The sequence below is a fragment of the Trichechus manatus genome, unplaced genomic scaffold (genome assembly GCF_000243295.1).
Source record: "Trichechus manatus latirostris isolate Lorelei unplaced genomic scaffold, TriManLat1.0 scaffold00126, whole genome shotgun sequence".
NCBI lineage: Eukaryota > Metazoa > Chordata > Mammalia > Sirenia > Trichechidae > Trichechus > Trichechus manatus.
This window is the reverse complement of record NW_004444062.1, coordinates 4,697,063-4,711,887: the sequence shown is the minus strand read 5'-3', so window position 1 is coordinate 4,711,887 and position 14,825 is coordinate 4,697,063. Positions and strand designations below refer to the sequence as shown.

Sequence of the window (14,825 nt, the reverse complement as noted above, 5' to 3'; positions counted from 1 at the left end):
TGGACAGCCCCATAAAACAAAACGGGACTAATGAGGCACAGCAGTCCAGGGACAAGGGCTAGAAGGCAGAAGGGGACAGGAAAGCTGGTGATAGGGAACCCAAGGTTGAGTAAGGACAGTGTTGATGTATAGTGAGGTTGTTCATCATTGTCATAGGGCAATATGTGTACTAACTGTTAAATGAGAAACTATTTTGTTCTGTAAACCTTCATCTAAAGTGAGAACAGCAGCACAACTGGAAGAGCATAGTTGATGTCACTGAACTGCACATGTAGAAATTTTTGAAACGGCGTATCTTTAGCTATGTATATTTTCACCAAAAAAAAAAAAAAGGCCGAGAAAAGGGAGAGGGTTGACATGTCGTGGAGTTGTTAACCAGTGTCATAAAACAATATGTGTACTACTGTTTAATGAGAAACTATTTGTTCTATGAACAGTCACCTGAAGTACAATAAAGGAAAAAAAAAAAAAAAGTCAGCTTGAAGACTGAGGTGTGCCTGACCCAAGCCATGGTATTTTCAATCACCTCATATGCATGCGATAGCCAGACAATGAATAAGGAAGACCAAAGAAGAATTGATACATTTGAATTAGGGTGTTAGTGAAGAATAATGAACATACCATGGACTGCCAGAAAAACAAACAAATCTGTCTTGGAAGAAGTATAGCCAGAATATTCCTTAGAAGCGAGGATGGTGAGACTTCATTTTTTGTATTTTGGACACGTTATCAGGAGGGCCTAGTCCCTGGAGAAGGACATCATACTTCGTAGAGGGTCAGCGAAAAAGAGGAAGACTCTCAACGAGATGGAGTGACAGTTGCTGCAACAATGGGCTCAATCACAGCAATAATTGTGAGGATGGCATAGGACCAGGCAGTGTTTCATTCCCTTGTACACAGGATCACTGAGTTGGAACCTACTCCACAGCACCTAACAACAACATGGATGAATACACTTTATATACACACACACACACACACACACACACACACACACACACACACACACACACCCCTGATGTAGATACATCTATATATGCTCACTTATATACACGTATCCATACCTATATACTTGTATACATACATAATCTTGTGTCCACATTCCCACTATTTAGTTGTTGTTACACAGTTGTCTACGTTCTAGCATTTACAAAAACTTCCTTTTTTCTTGGGTACTTCTTGTTGCTGTTGTTAGGTGCCATTGAGTAGATTCCAACTCATAGCAACTCTATGTACAACAGAACGAAACACCGCCCAGTCCTGCAGCCACTGTGTCAATCTATCTTGTTGAGGATCTTCCTCTTTTTTGCTGACCCTTACTTTACCAAGCATGATGTCCTTCTCTAGGGACTGAAACCTGCTGATAACATGTTCAAAGTATGTGAGATGTAGTCTTGCCATCCTTACTTCTAAGGAGCATTCTGGTTATATTTCTTCCAAGGCAGATTCGTTCGTTCTTTTGGCAGTCCATGGTATATTCAATATTCTTTGCCAACACCACAATTCAAAGGTGTCAATTCTTCTTTAGGCTTCTTAGTGACACCATTTGCCTTGGTCAAGATGTGCACCCTTCACCCACAACAGGTGTTATATTTCCCATCCCCCAAAATAACAAGCATCCACTATCCAGAGAGTGATATCCCCCCAACCTATCCCTGGTAACCACCAGTGAATGTTGGTTTCATTGTATACCTATTGTTGTCTTTTCAGAATAGTAAGATCGTACAGCATTTGTCCTTTTGTGGTTGACTTATTTCACTCAGCATAATGGCCTCCAGTTTCTTATGTGTTATATTTTAAGAGTTCATCATTATTCTTTATGGCTATATAGTATTCCACTGTATGTATGCATCACTTTTTTTTTCAATTTTTTTTTTACTGTACTTTAGATGAAGGTTTACAGAATAAATAGTTTCTCATTAAACAGTCAGTACATATATTGTTTTATGACATTGGTTAACAACTCCATGACATGTCAACACTCTCCCTTCTCAGCCTTGGAGGACCTTTTCTTTTTGCATCACATTTTTTAATCCATTCATTCACTAATGGACACTTACGTTGTTTCCATCTTTTTGCTATTGTGACTAGTGCTGCAATAAATATAGGTTGTGCATTTATGTCTGATTGTGTCTTTAGTATTAGATCTGTAAGGTATATACCTAGCAGTGGGATTGCAATTTCTACTTCTAGTTTTTTTAAAAAGTGCCATACTGTTTTGCATCATGGTTGCACCATTTTACAATCCCACCAGCAGTGGGTAAGGGTTCCAATCTGCCCATAACCACTCTAGCATTTGTTGTTTACTGTTTTTTTTTTTTTTTAAATCAGTATCATTTTTGCAGAAGTAAGATAGTATCTCATTGAGTTTTGATTCGCATCTCTCTAATGCCTAATGAAGAAACCCTGGTGGCATAGTGGTTAAGAGCTAGAGCTGCTAACCAAAACGTCAGCAGTTCGAATCCACCAGGTGCTTCTTGGAAACCATATGGGGCAGTTCTACTCCATCCTATAGGATCACTATTAGTCGGAATCGACGTGACGGCAATGGGTTTGGGTTTTTGGAATGCCTAATGAAGAAGCCCTGGTGATAGTGTGGTTAAGAAGTCAGCTGCTAACCAAAAGGTCAGCGGTTTGAACCCACCAGCTGCTCTGTGGGAGAAAGATGTGGCAGTCTGCTCCCGTAGAGATTATAGCCTTGGCAACACTATGGGGCAGTTCTACTCTGTCCTACAGGGTCGCTATGAGTCAGAATCGACTAGACAGCAAAGGGTCTTAATGACTAATGATCACTAGTATCCTTTCATGCGTCTGTTGGCCATTTGAATGTCTTCTTTGGTGAAGTGTCTATTGATGACTTTTTTAAACGAATTTTTTATTCATCTACAGCCTTCATACCTAGTGTCATATGACAAAATTCTCAGCAACTAAGAGATTTATTCAGACAGCATCAATTTAAAATGGATGCTATCTGGTCTGGATATATGAAGATACAAAACACGCTGCCATCAAGTCAATTCCAACTCATAGCAACGCTATAGGACAGAACAGAACTACCCCACAGGGTTTCCAAGGAGCGGCTGGTGGATTCAAACAAAATGAGGACCTTTTGGTTAGCAGTGGAGCTCTTAACCACTGCGCCACCAGGGCTCCAAGAGGATACAAAGAAAAGATGGTATTCATATGCTTAAGAAACGGATCACTTAGCTTTTTCAATCCTGCAAAACCATAACTTACCACACATGACTCTTCAGCCCAAAAGCTTTAAGAGACTTTTTTTTTGAAATTCAATTCCTTTCTTTGACATTCAGGAACTAAAAGAATTTCATAGGTACCTCTTTTTTCTGTCAACTCCTCTCTTTTAGGATCCTTTAGCTCTAGCAAAACTGTTCTGTGTATCTTCTTTAAATACACCATGCATGTTTCTGCCTCTCAGTCTTTGTCCCTGGTATTTACCTATCTGGAATGTTCTACCACCCATTGTCTACCTAAGTCTGAATTTTCAAACCCAATCCCATATATCACCTTTGCTATAAAAATTTTCCTGACTATCAAAATTCTTAGTGATTTTTTTCATCCAAAGTAACAGCTACAACTCACAAAAAAAAAAAAGACCAGACTTACTGGTCTGATAGAGACTGGTGAAACCTCAAGAGTATGGCCCCCGGATACCCTTTTAATTCAGTACTGAAGTCACTCCTGAGGTTCACCCTTCAGCCAAAGATTAGACAGGCCTATAAAACAAACAATAATACATGTAGCTCAACCATGTATATGAGACTAACTAGGCACATAAGCCCAGGGGCAAGGACGAGAAGGAAAGAGGGGACAGGAAAGCTGGACGAATGGAAATGGGGAACCCAAGGTCGAGAAGGGGAGAGGGCTGACATGCCACGAGATTGGCAACCAATGTTACAAAACAATATGTGTATTAATTGTTTAATGAGAAACTAATTTGCTCTGTAAACCTTCATTAAAGCACAGTAAAAAAAAAAAAAAGTAGTAACAATTCCTAATTTTAAAAAAACTGGCAAGAAAGATAAAAAGTACTTACTTTAGTTCACTAGGAAGTGATCTTTTTTTTTTTGAATCTAAATATTATGCTATTCTTTTTTTTTTTTCCTTCAAAATTGCTATCAGAGTCCAACACTTAGCTCATTTTGAGCATTCTGAATTCTGATATCCTGTACTCTGGAGATGTATTCACTACACAAAATTAAAGAACATGACATGAAAAACAAAAAAAACAAAGTAACAGCTACAATCCTACCACACAACTGGCATTTGTTATAAAAAATTATGATATGATAATCACAAATATTCTTCACATAAGTAGAAATTCATTCCAGTGTTACTCCTAGTATAAATCCAGTTTTCCCTAATGGATTAATGCTATTTAAAGGCTTTCTTTACCAGCACCAATCACAGTGCCTCTCACAGTGGTAGGAAGTTTTAAATATTTAATCTTAATAATAATTTTATAAGATAAAAAACAATACATACATTATGGCAGTTGCCAACTTTTTAAAAATATTACATAATACACAAAAAGCTCTGAAGGCTGAGGGGCTCTATATCTAGGCACACCTGTAACTATGTGGATGCACATCAGTTGAAAAGCTGTACATTACTGTAAAAGATCAGAGGCCAACAGCAAGAGAAAGACATTTAGTGAAGTCTTTCATTGTGTTTATGTTCAATTTTCCACTGCAAGAGGTTATCTAGAAGATTCTTGATTTGATTTGTTATCTTCAGCAAATAAAAATGTGTTAGACTTCTATACACTGTATAAATTCCACTCATTTTATCTTTTTTATCAGGAAATCCATGTGCCAACAACCTCAGTCAAAGCAGTGTTTTACTCAATTAACTTTAAAAATGAAAGCTAATAGTAACAAAATCCATTAACATCCTTAAGTTAAACCTGTATGCCTACTGTGAGAACCAATCCGTTTTTTCCTTGGACATTTACAGAAATATTACGTCTAATACAAGGAAACTAAACTGTGGTATTGGAGTTCTACTTGCCAATGTTACTTTATTTCATACATGATTTTTAATAAGCCTTCACCTAATTTTTATTTAATTAGAGGTCTTGAATTACAACCTAAGTGAGGCTTGTTGATTTCAAGATCTCTGTTACTAATATTCTCTCCCTATCCTCACCGAACCCTCATTTCTTCAAAGTAAAAAGAGCAACACTCAATTCCCTTTGTGTTTTAAGGGAATCTACACAGACGTCTTACCTTTCTGAACATCAATGTGAGACATACATCTAATCATTCTCATACAGTACTTCTCTTGTTGCCAGGAGGCAATAAAATGGCATCTTTGTAACATATTAATTTGCCAATTTGGCTGTTAATTTAAAAGCAGGAATTGACAATACATTATTGAAAGGCTGGAAAAAATAGACACTCTTATGTGTTGCTGGTGGAAGTGCAAAATGGTACAACCTTTATAAAGGTAAATTTGACAATCTCTAATAAAACCACTTACAAACTTACCCTGGATCCAACAAATTCCACTTTGAGGAATTTATCCTCAAGATACACCTCCACAAACACAAAACGTGAACAATAAGATCATTTCCTTAGCATTTTTGTAAAGTAAAATATTGGAAACAACCTAAAATCCAATTGAGAAAGACAAATTGAATAAACCATGGCACAGCTACACATGGAATACTGTAATACCATACAAAAGAATAAGATCTCCATGAACACATATGGAATAATTTCTAAGATATATTGTTAAGTAAAAAAAGCAAAAGAGTACACATAGTAGTCTATCTTTTGGGCAAGTAAGAAGAGAGGTAACATAGAAAAAATAAACCAGAAACTAATGAAAATGATTATTTATAGTAGGTAGGTGAAAATGGAGTGAAAGAGATAAGGACAGGAGTAAGACTTACACAAAGTATAAATTTTTATAGAGTTCTGACTTTCGAACCACATAAAATTAAGTAAAAAGAATGAAAAGCATAATCCCTAAAACTGAATACAAACAGTAACAAATAGACCAACTGTACATAAAATTGATAACATAACCACTCAGAAAAAAAAATCAAATTCAAGTAGCTAACAAGCAGTACTTTATATACTCTTAACAGGCCAAAAGGAAATGCAAAGAAATCTTCAAAGGGGTACTTGTACAGTAATTCTGAAATATTTCGTGCTCGTTGTAGGGTAGTGCAAATAAATAAATTTATTGATGTTCTGGGAGGCCAGGATTTTCACTTTAGTAAAAGAAATATACAGATATGGGATGAAGGATGCTTAGGAAGAAATCTATGGTGCTAAAATTCAAGTGGAGGTATCAGAATGAACTCATGCTTTGGAAAAAAACATTTTCCTACCTCTATATTCCCTTTGAGGCAGTTCTACTCTGTCCTATAGGGTCGCTATGAGCAGGAAACAACTCGACGGCAATGGGATATAGTGAGAAAGGAGCCCTGGTGATGCAATAGTTAAGCGCTCGGCTGCTAACTGTAAAGTTGGCAATTTGAACTCACCAGTGGCTCTGCAAAAAGAAAAGCCCTGGCAATCTGCTCCCATAAATATTTCAGCCCAGGAAACCCTATGGGGCAGTTCTACTCTGTCCTATAGCGTTACTATGAATCAGAATCTACTCAACGGCACAACAACATATTGAAAGAGCCTGAAGAAATTGCATCTTAGAAGCAATGTGAACACATAATGCCCAGATCTTGGTTTATAAACACTACTCTCTACAAAAAGGAAACAGGGCTCCTTAAAAAAACAGCCTACCCAAATCTCGAGCAGGGAAGCACAAGGCGAACATCTTCTTGTACCAGAATGCTTCAGAAGTGCTCAAAGACTCACATAAACCTGTTGCCATCAAGTCGATTCCAACTCACAGCAACCCTATAGGACAGAGCAGAACTGCCACACAGGGTTTCCAAGGAGTGGCTGGTGGAATTGAACTGTCGACCTTTTGGTTAGCAGCCGTAGCTCTTAACCACTGCACCAGCAGGGCTCCAAAGATTCATACCGACATGTCAAAAGACTCATATAGACACCAGAGCCAGCATGCTCAACCTGGGACAACCTGAGCCTCAAAAGGAATAAGGACAGTAATGGATTATAATGCGTTTAAAAAAAAAAAAAAAAAGAATCCACAAGTGATGCTTAAAAAAAAGGGGGTGGGGTGGGGTGGGCTCTTCTTTACAGAAGAATGCCAGTAAATAAATGTAGAAAGAATGGTAGAATCAGAAAACAACATTTTGTAACCCACCTAAGTAATAACTGATTCAAGCAAAAATAAAAATCATCAACAAATGTTAAAGACAAGTAAAAAATTGTTGGGAAACAAGCTATTCTCACAAACTGTCACCTCAAGCATTACTTATTAATTGCAAAGGAGAAAAGGTACCTTTAAGGCAGAGACCTGGCAAACTTTAATCAAGTGACCAACTTAGCATAATCAGTAGGACAAACTGCACCTTATGTACCTCCTGATATGATGCAAGGGGAAGGAGACAACAATACCCGTGTAGTAGACTTGTATACAACATCTGTGTAGTATACTTTACCTGAATCCAAGCATGAAGAAATGAGACAAAACCAGATTATGAAACTGTTTAAGAAAAACAAAATGGATTCTTCAAAAATATCACGTCATGGGGAAAAAAAATGACAGTAGGGCTAGACTAAGAGACTTAGGAGACATGAAAGATGCATGTAATCCTTGGTTGGAACTTGGATGGAGGAGAAAGAACAACTCATTTTTAGGATAATTGGGAGAGTTTCACTGTGGACTGTGTAAGAGATAATATTATCTCATCAATATTAAATTTCTCGATTGTTATAATGATAATTGTAATAAAGTAGGAAATGTCTTCATTCTAAGAAGATATACGCCAAAGCATTTGCAGGTGAAATGTCCTAATGTCTGCAACTAATTTGCAAAGGTACAGTGGGGAAAAGAAAGCGTGTGTGTACGTGTGTGTGTCTCTCTCTCAATGTGTGTGTGTGTGTGTGTGCGTGCGTGCGCGTGTGCGTGTGTGTGTGTATTCCTGTGTATGGAAAGAAAAACATAAAAGCAAAGGTGGTAAAATGTTAACCATTGGAGAACTTAAGTGAAAGGATATGAATGTTAAAGATACCATCTTCCCCACTTTTCTAGAGGCTTGAAGTTCAAAATAGAAAGTTGAGAAACTTAAAGAGAAAAATATATATTAAAAAAAATATATAATAAGCCAGTAATATTTTCCATGGAGGGGAGGATCAAATAATGTAAGAAACAGGGTTCCAAGAGCAAACAATGAGCCTCCCTCTGCCGCATAATTTTCCCCTAACTAGCACATTAAAAAAAAAAAAAATTCTACCTTGTTTTTTTATACTATTGAAAATAAACGTTACAAATCTAGCAAGTTGGCTGCAAATATTTACTGTTGTTTTTGAGATGCATTTTTTCTGATTTATGAGTATAACTACAAGTTAGTACACTTTGACTTGTATGAGAGCTCCTCTGGCAGATTAAAGATGGCTATAAATTATTTCCTACTTCTTCCAATTCTCCCCTTGAGTCTGGTATGGCCTATGACTACTTTGACCAAGAGATTAAAGCAGAAGTAACATTGTCAGTTCCAGACCAAGCTTTAAAAGGACTGGCAACTTCCTCCATTGTATCTTGGAGCCCTGAGCTGGCATAGTAAAAGTTCAACTACCCTGCTGGAGACACCATATAGAGAAGCCCTAAGACTATATCATAGACAGGAACAAGGTCCCAACTGAGCTCAGCCTTTCAGTTGTTCCTATCAAGGTACTAGGTGTTTGAGTGAAGCTGTTGTGGACCCTACGTACCAGTCTAGCCAGAATTTAGCACTGAAATTACATACTTAATAATATGCAAAATTATCATACTATGTGGCAATTAGACATAAACAAAAATCATTCCTTAAAGTGAAAATAATTATAATCAAACCAAGTATTTCTGGGGTCCTTATGGAGGGAAGGAAAGGGCAAGAATTCATGGCCTTCCTGCCCCTAATTTCTTCTTCTCTCTTCCAAACTAAACTTAAATCAAGACCCTCTCCCCAAGAAAAACCAAACCAGTTGCCCTTGAGTCGATTCCAACTCATGGCAAACCCATGTGTCAGAGTAGAACTGCACTCCAAAGGGTTTTTGTGGCTGTGACCTTTCAGAAACAGAATGCCAGGCCTTTCTTCCGAGGCACCTCTGGGTGGGTTTGAACCGTCAACCTTTTGGTTAATAGCCAAGTACTTAACTATTTGTGCTACGAGGGACACTTTAAATCAAGCCTACCATATCCTAATTCCTACTCAACTGACAAACAGGCCATAGTGTAGAAAGCTAAAGTGATGGGTAGGGGGTAGCTGGGGAGGGAGAGAATCGTTATTTAACTCAGAGAAAGATTATAGAAAAATACAAAGAAAATACAGAAGCAGACCCCTGGTGGTATAAAAATGGGGACATTTTCAGAGCAACAAAACCTTACTCTTTATTCCTAATACAGGTGGTCCCTGACTTACAACGGGGCTCTACTCTAACGACTCCATTGTAAGTTGGTTCTAACCTAAGTTGAAGACCTTGTTTTTTTTTTAGTTTTCATTATTATCAGTATCTTTATAAATCACAACACTGAACAGCTGCACGTGATCATCTGAGAATGATAACATCAGCAAATTACTTGCTGCAACATTGTATGTAGTAGGTATTACTAATAATAAGATGTACCAAACAAAAACAGATGGTCATAAGTACAGTTTCTCATAACTGGAATATGTGGTAAGTTGGGGACTACTATCTGTACTTTGCACCAAGGTAATACGTACTTTGGTGAGCATAGGCTACATATGTGGGGAATCTGTCTAGACAGAAATGAATATGGCATGTTCGAGAAAATGACAGAAGGCCAGCGTGAGTGGACATAACAAAAATATATATTTAATTAAATGTAAAGTAGTTCTCTGTAAACAGAAATTAAAGCTTCTAGTATACCAAAGTATATTTTAGTTGTTCCAAGAACATATTCTATGAATTATGTTCCAAGAAGTTTCAAGGCATCACAATTGTTTCTCTTCTGATGCTAAAAAAAAGAAAAAAAAAAAAAAAATGCTCTTCTGTATCTCCCTGTGAAAGATCAAACCAACTCTCATTGACTCCCTTCTCTTTTCACTTTACTGTTTTCAACTGTATGATAAAAAAATCACTTCTTAATTCTACTCTTAATTTAGATTCCTTAGAAGAAAACTGCTCTAAGAGTCAAAACATCTTTGATGCCATTGCGCTGGTTCTGCCACTAAGCTGCCCTATCCTATGACTGATCTTGGTAAATGTTACTTGACCACTTTGGACCTCACTTTCATCACCTGTGAAGTAAGGGAGGTTCCAGAATATCTGTTAAGATCCTTCTAACTCCAAAATTATGTTTCCACAGTAAAAATGCTTGCTCCCTTCCTGAAAACTGAAGGGAATGGACCAAATACCTCTGAATATCTTTGACCAAGATTTCACTTGCCTTTAAGCCCTCTTGATATTGATATAGCATTTGAATACTGTTGCAATATTACAGTAATAACAAACTACAGAATTTATAAAATTTGCCATAACTAAGATTCTAATAAACAGAAAAAAAAATCAAAATTATAAAAAAATACATTTAGGTATTGTTAAAAACCTACATTTCCAATGAGATAGTAGTACTTTAAACTGGGATTCCTAAAAAGTACATGTCCAAATAGATTTTCAGGAAAGGAAGGTAGGAGGGAAAAAAAAAAATCCTGAGAATTATTGACAAAAGAAAAATTTTAGAAGTAGGGCATTCAAATTAGTTAATCCGCCTGTCAATTTTAACTTCCAAAAGAATTCATACGAAATGGATATACTAACCCAATCCTTATTCTAGACTTGGTTATACGGTCATTTATAGTTATATATTTCTGATAAACTCTTTTCAAATGGAAAATGTATATACTCAGAACCCTCTATTTTTCCAACCAGAATACACATTGCTACAACTCAAGGTTTCAAATTTTAATTTAAATCTTCATATTCAGATTTTTTCAGCATCTCAAAGCACTGGATATAATCTTAAGAAGCATCAATTAAGCACTTAGATTTATTTTAATGGAAGGAGTTGTGTCCTAATCCTTCCTATAAGGCAACAAATTGCAAAATCTAATTAGATTTATTTAAAAAAGGAACTACAGGAATACTTTAAACATTCATTAAAATACAACATTGTATACATTTGTTAAGCACTATACTAAGTTCTAAGAACAACAGGGAAAGATCATTCCCTAAAAATACATTTTGACCAAGTTGCCCATGGTAGAAACATTGTTAGCATTGTTTCTTCCCTCACTTCCCACTGATTCTAACTCTGAAACATCTCTGTAATCATTCCCTCTCTCTATTCCCACTATCTTACTGTTGTTAGCTGCTCTGGAGTCACTCCCCAACTCATGGTGACTCCATGCACGAGACTGGACCATTGTGATGCACAGGGTTTTCACTGGCTGATTTTTTGGCAGTAGATTGCCAGGCCTTTCTTCCTAGTCTATCTTAGTCTAGAAACTCCACCAAAGTCTGTTCAGCATCACAGAAACATACAGACCTCCACTGACAGACACCGGCTGCACCTGAGATGCATCAGTTGTGAACTGAACTAGGGTCTCTGGTATGGAAGACACAAATTCTACCAAGGAACCACTGCTGCTCTCTTCCTGTTATCATAGCTCTACTATAAAATTTCGACCTCTTTCACCTGGACTCTCTGGCTCCAGTCTTTCCCTACTCCAACCCAGGCCCCAGCTGTGACAACCAAAATGCCCTTTGTATTACCAAATGTCCCCTGGGAGGCAAAGTCACCCTACTGGAGAACTACTGCTTTAAGCCAATCCATTCACAAAAATGCATTTATTTTATAAGGCTGCAAGCCACAATGTATGTCCACGGAACAGAAAGCAAAAAACTGATCAACATAAGGTTAAAACTTACAACCTTGACCTCAAGCCCACCATGCTTAAACTAAATAAGCTGACTCCCTATAAAAAGAACCATAATACTCTCTTAAAATCTACTTGAACATATGGACTTAAATCATCATTTTACTTCAAGCCTAAACTTTGATAAGTCAGTACCTTCTGTCAAAGTTTGATTATACTATACACATATTTAAGTTTCTGGATATTAAAAAATAGTTATAATTTTTTAAAACTGCTTTTTACACTTTAATCAGTCCTCTCAGAAGCTGGTGACAATACAAACCTTACTAGACAAATCTACTATATACACTTAAGGTTGTAAGCGACTGAACAACATTCCCATTAAACAAAATATTTCAAATAAAAAACAACTTTAAAAATACGTGCATTCTTATGCTTCAAAAACAGTATGATTGAAAATCACTCCTTTAAATTTCGCACAATGGTTACATCCCCACAGAACCTATTCAAAGATATATCCAAGATAGAAAATGGGCTTTCACAGAGAGTAAGGGAAAAGATATCTAAAAAACTTTTTAGGTGAAGCTCTAAAAGCCGGGACCTCCACTGGTGATGACCTCACGTGTGCAGAGTAGAACTGCTCCACAGGGTTTTCAAAGCTGTGACTTTTGGAAGCAGATCACCAGGCCCGTCTTCCAAGGCGCCTCTGCCAACCTTTCAGCAAGTAGTCCAGGACTGTTTGTGCCACCCAGAGACTCCTAAAAAGCCGGGCCTAGCAGTGTAGTAACACCACAGGAGAAAAACACTTCCTACCAAAGACATAATAGACGCCTACCTTCAGTCGTTTGATCATTTCGTCGGTGGTGATCTTGTCGGTGATCTCCTTTACCCCCGGAGGGTAGGCGATCTTCCCATCGGCACTCACGACGCCACAGAGGGCAGTGGCAGGTTTCGGCTGCGTGGTGAAGTCCATCCTGGGGGACAACTTTTCTTTCACAGTCCTCTACCGGCCTCTATCGGTCAGAAAACAAAAGTTCAGCGGGAAAGGGGCGACTTTGTAACCTCTTTTTTCATTTCAAAAATCTCTAATCAAGAAAGCGCCCTTTCTCCCGGGAGGCTGGGGCCAGGCAGCTGCCCTGCCACCCACCCCTCCCTGGGGCTGGTCTCCCCCCGGCCGCCCCGCCACCCCCACCCGCGCCGGCCCCGGGCCCACGGGGCTCTCCTGGCACCAGCCGCCGCGGCCGCGGGAGGCGCCGAGCAGCGCCAGGAGTTTCCCACTGCTTCTTTCACAATGAAATCCTCCCTCCCCCCCAAGCACCAAAGTCCGAACTTTGGCGGCCTCGGGAGGCCGGCGGGGACCCTGAGGCCCCCGCTCGGTCAGAGAAAAGCTCCGAGTCCCCGCCAGGCCGGTCCCTCTGGGCAGAGAGATGCGAGGCCTATAGGGCTCGGCTTAGGCCGCAAAACTAGGGACCCAAGCGGACTCATACGCAGTGGTGGCTCCTGGGAACAAAACGCCCTTGCCGGGCCGAGCTTCGGGACCCCCGGCCGCCCCGCCGCGCTCCTGCCCTCCCCTGTCCCGCTCCCCCACCCCCGCGGGAGGAGAAAACAAGCCGCCCGCCACCCCCAACCCCACGCCAGGAAGCGGCTGACGCGGCTCGGCACTTCACATTTTGTTCCTTCAACTTCGACTGAGGGGCCCCGGAGGCTGCCCTCGCCCTCAGTCACTCGGGGTCCCCCGGCGCCGCCGAGGCCTTACCGGCATCTCCGGGAAGCCCTGCCGGGCCTCGGACTCGATGCCCCCACGCCCGTCCCCCTTCCGACCCCTCCCTCCACCCGCCGAGGACGGGAGCCGAGCCGCCGCTGCCTTTACCTTCTCCTCATGCGGGCGGAAGGTGCATTGAGCGCCCGGGCCTCTGTCAGGTGGTTGCGCCGCCGCCCCTCGCCAGGATGCACACAAAGCGGCTCCGCGGTGCCGCTGCCGCCGCCCGCCCCGGAGCGGCACAGGGGCTGGCGGTGCCGAGGAGGAGCAGCCGCCGCGGGGGGAGACGCGGGGCGAGTGTGCGCTGGGCGGGGAGACAGTGCCGCTCTCCGTCTGGCCGAGGAAGAGCAGCCTCAGAGGACGCTCCTCCGGGAGGTGTGCGCGTGTGTCAGCCCAGGGCCCCCACGGCCGGCCCTCCCGTCCCTCGCGACGGCCGGGGTCGCCGACTCAGACCCGGACACTGCTCGCAGCGGCGCGCGCCCGGCCGTCCTGAGCCCCGGGAGCCGGTGCCTCACACACACCGAGCGTTCACGCGAGCGGCACGAGAGCACGCGAGAGCAGCCGTGCGCCGTGCCCCCCCCTTCCTCCGCTGGCCCCGCCTCCACCTCCCTCGAGCCCGAGGCGGCGGCACGCGGGCCGGACAGCGCCGCCACCCGGTTGGCGCCAAGACCTGCAGCGCCGAGAGCCTCCGGGAAGACTGAACCCCAGAGGGCGAGCGGAAGAGGAAGACGGAGGAGGAGCCGGGTGGCGGGAAGCGAACCCGACTCCCCGCGGCCCTGAGAGGGGCGAGCAGGGAGAGCAGAGCTTTACCTTTTGTCGCGGAGATGAGTTCTTGACTTTCTGGGGTCATCCAGAGGAACGTGGACGGAACGGGTAGAAAGACGGTGAATTACTCCGGGAAGATGAACTAATTTCCTCTCTAGGGACAGATCAGCAAACTGAAAGTTTTGCAACATGGCACAACGTGGGCTGCTCATTCTTGTGTCTTTTGATAGCTGAGTTCGCCACTCCCTTCCCCTTGGATTTCTAAAACTGATATTTTGAAAGCTTCAAAATATGAAAATAGCATCTAATCTAATAAATATTGTCTTTGGGCCACCGGCCTCAAAATCACTTGCGGAGCAGGTTCCT

General features: G+C 41.2%; 1 protein-coding gene across 6 annotated transcripts in view; it reads right to left on the bottom strand.

Annotated features, from left to right (window-relative positions):
• PDS5A (PDS5 cohesin associated factor A) overlaps window positions 1–14,165 on the bottom strand; it is a 169,874-nt gene extending 155,709 nt beyond the window's left edge. For 3 of the 6 annotated variants that reach the window (XR_002825358.1, XR_002825359.1, XM_023738932.1), the window contains exons 1-2: window positions 13,806–13,889; window positions 12,771–12,948 (exon numbers count right to left, since the gene is read on the bottom strand). Coding sequence is in view for 2 of the 6 variants with exons in the window: in XM_023738932.1 (XP_023594700.1) it covers window positions 12,771–12,908 (138 nt within the window). In the remaining 4 variants the exon portion in view is untranslated. Of the gene's footprint in view, window positions 1–12,770; window positions 12,949–13,805 lie in introns of those variants that run through there. The other 3 variants (XM_023738931.1, XM_023738934.1, XM_023738933.1) reach the window with 3 other exon arrangements.
• Window positions 14,166–14,825: the final 660 nt, after the last annotated feature.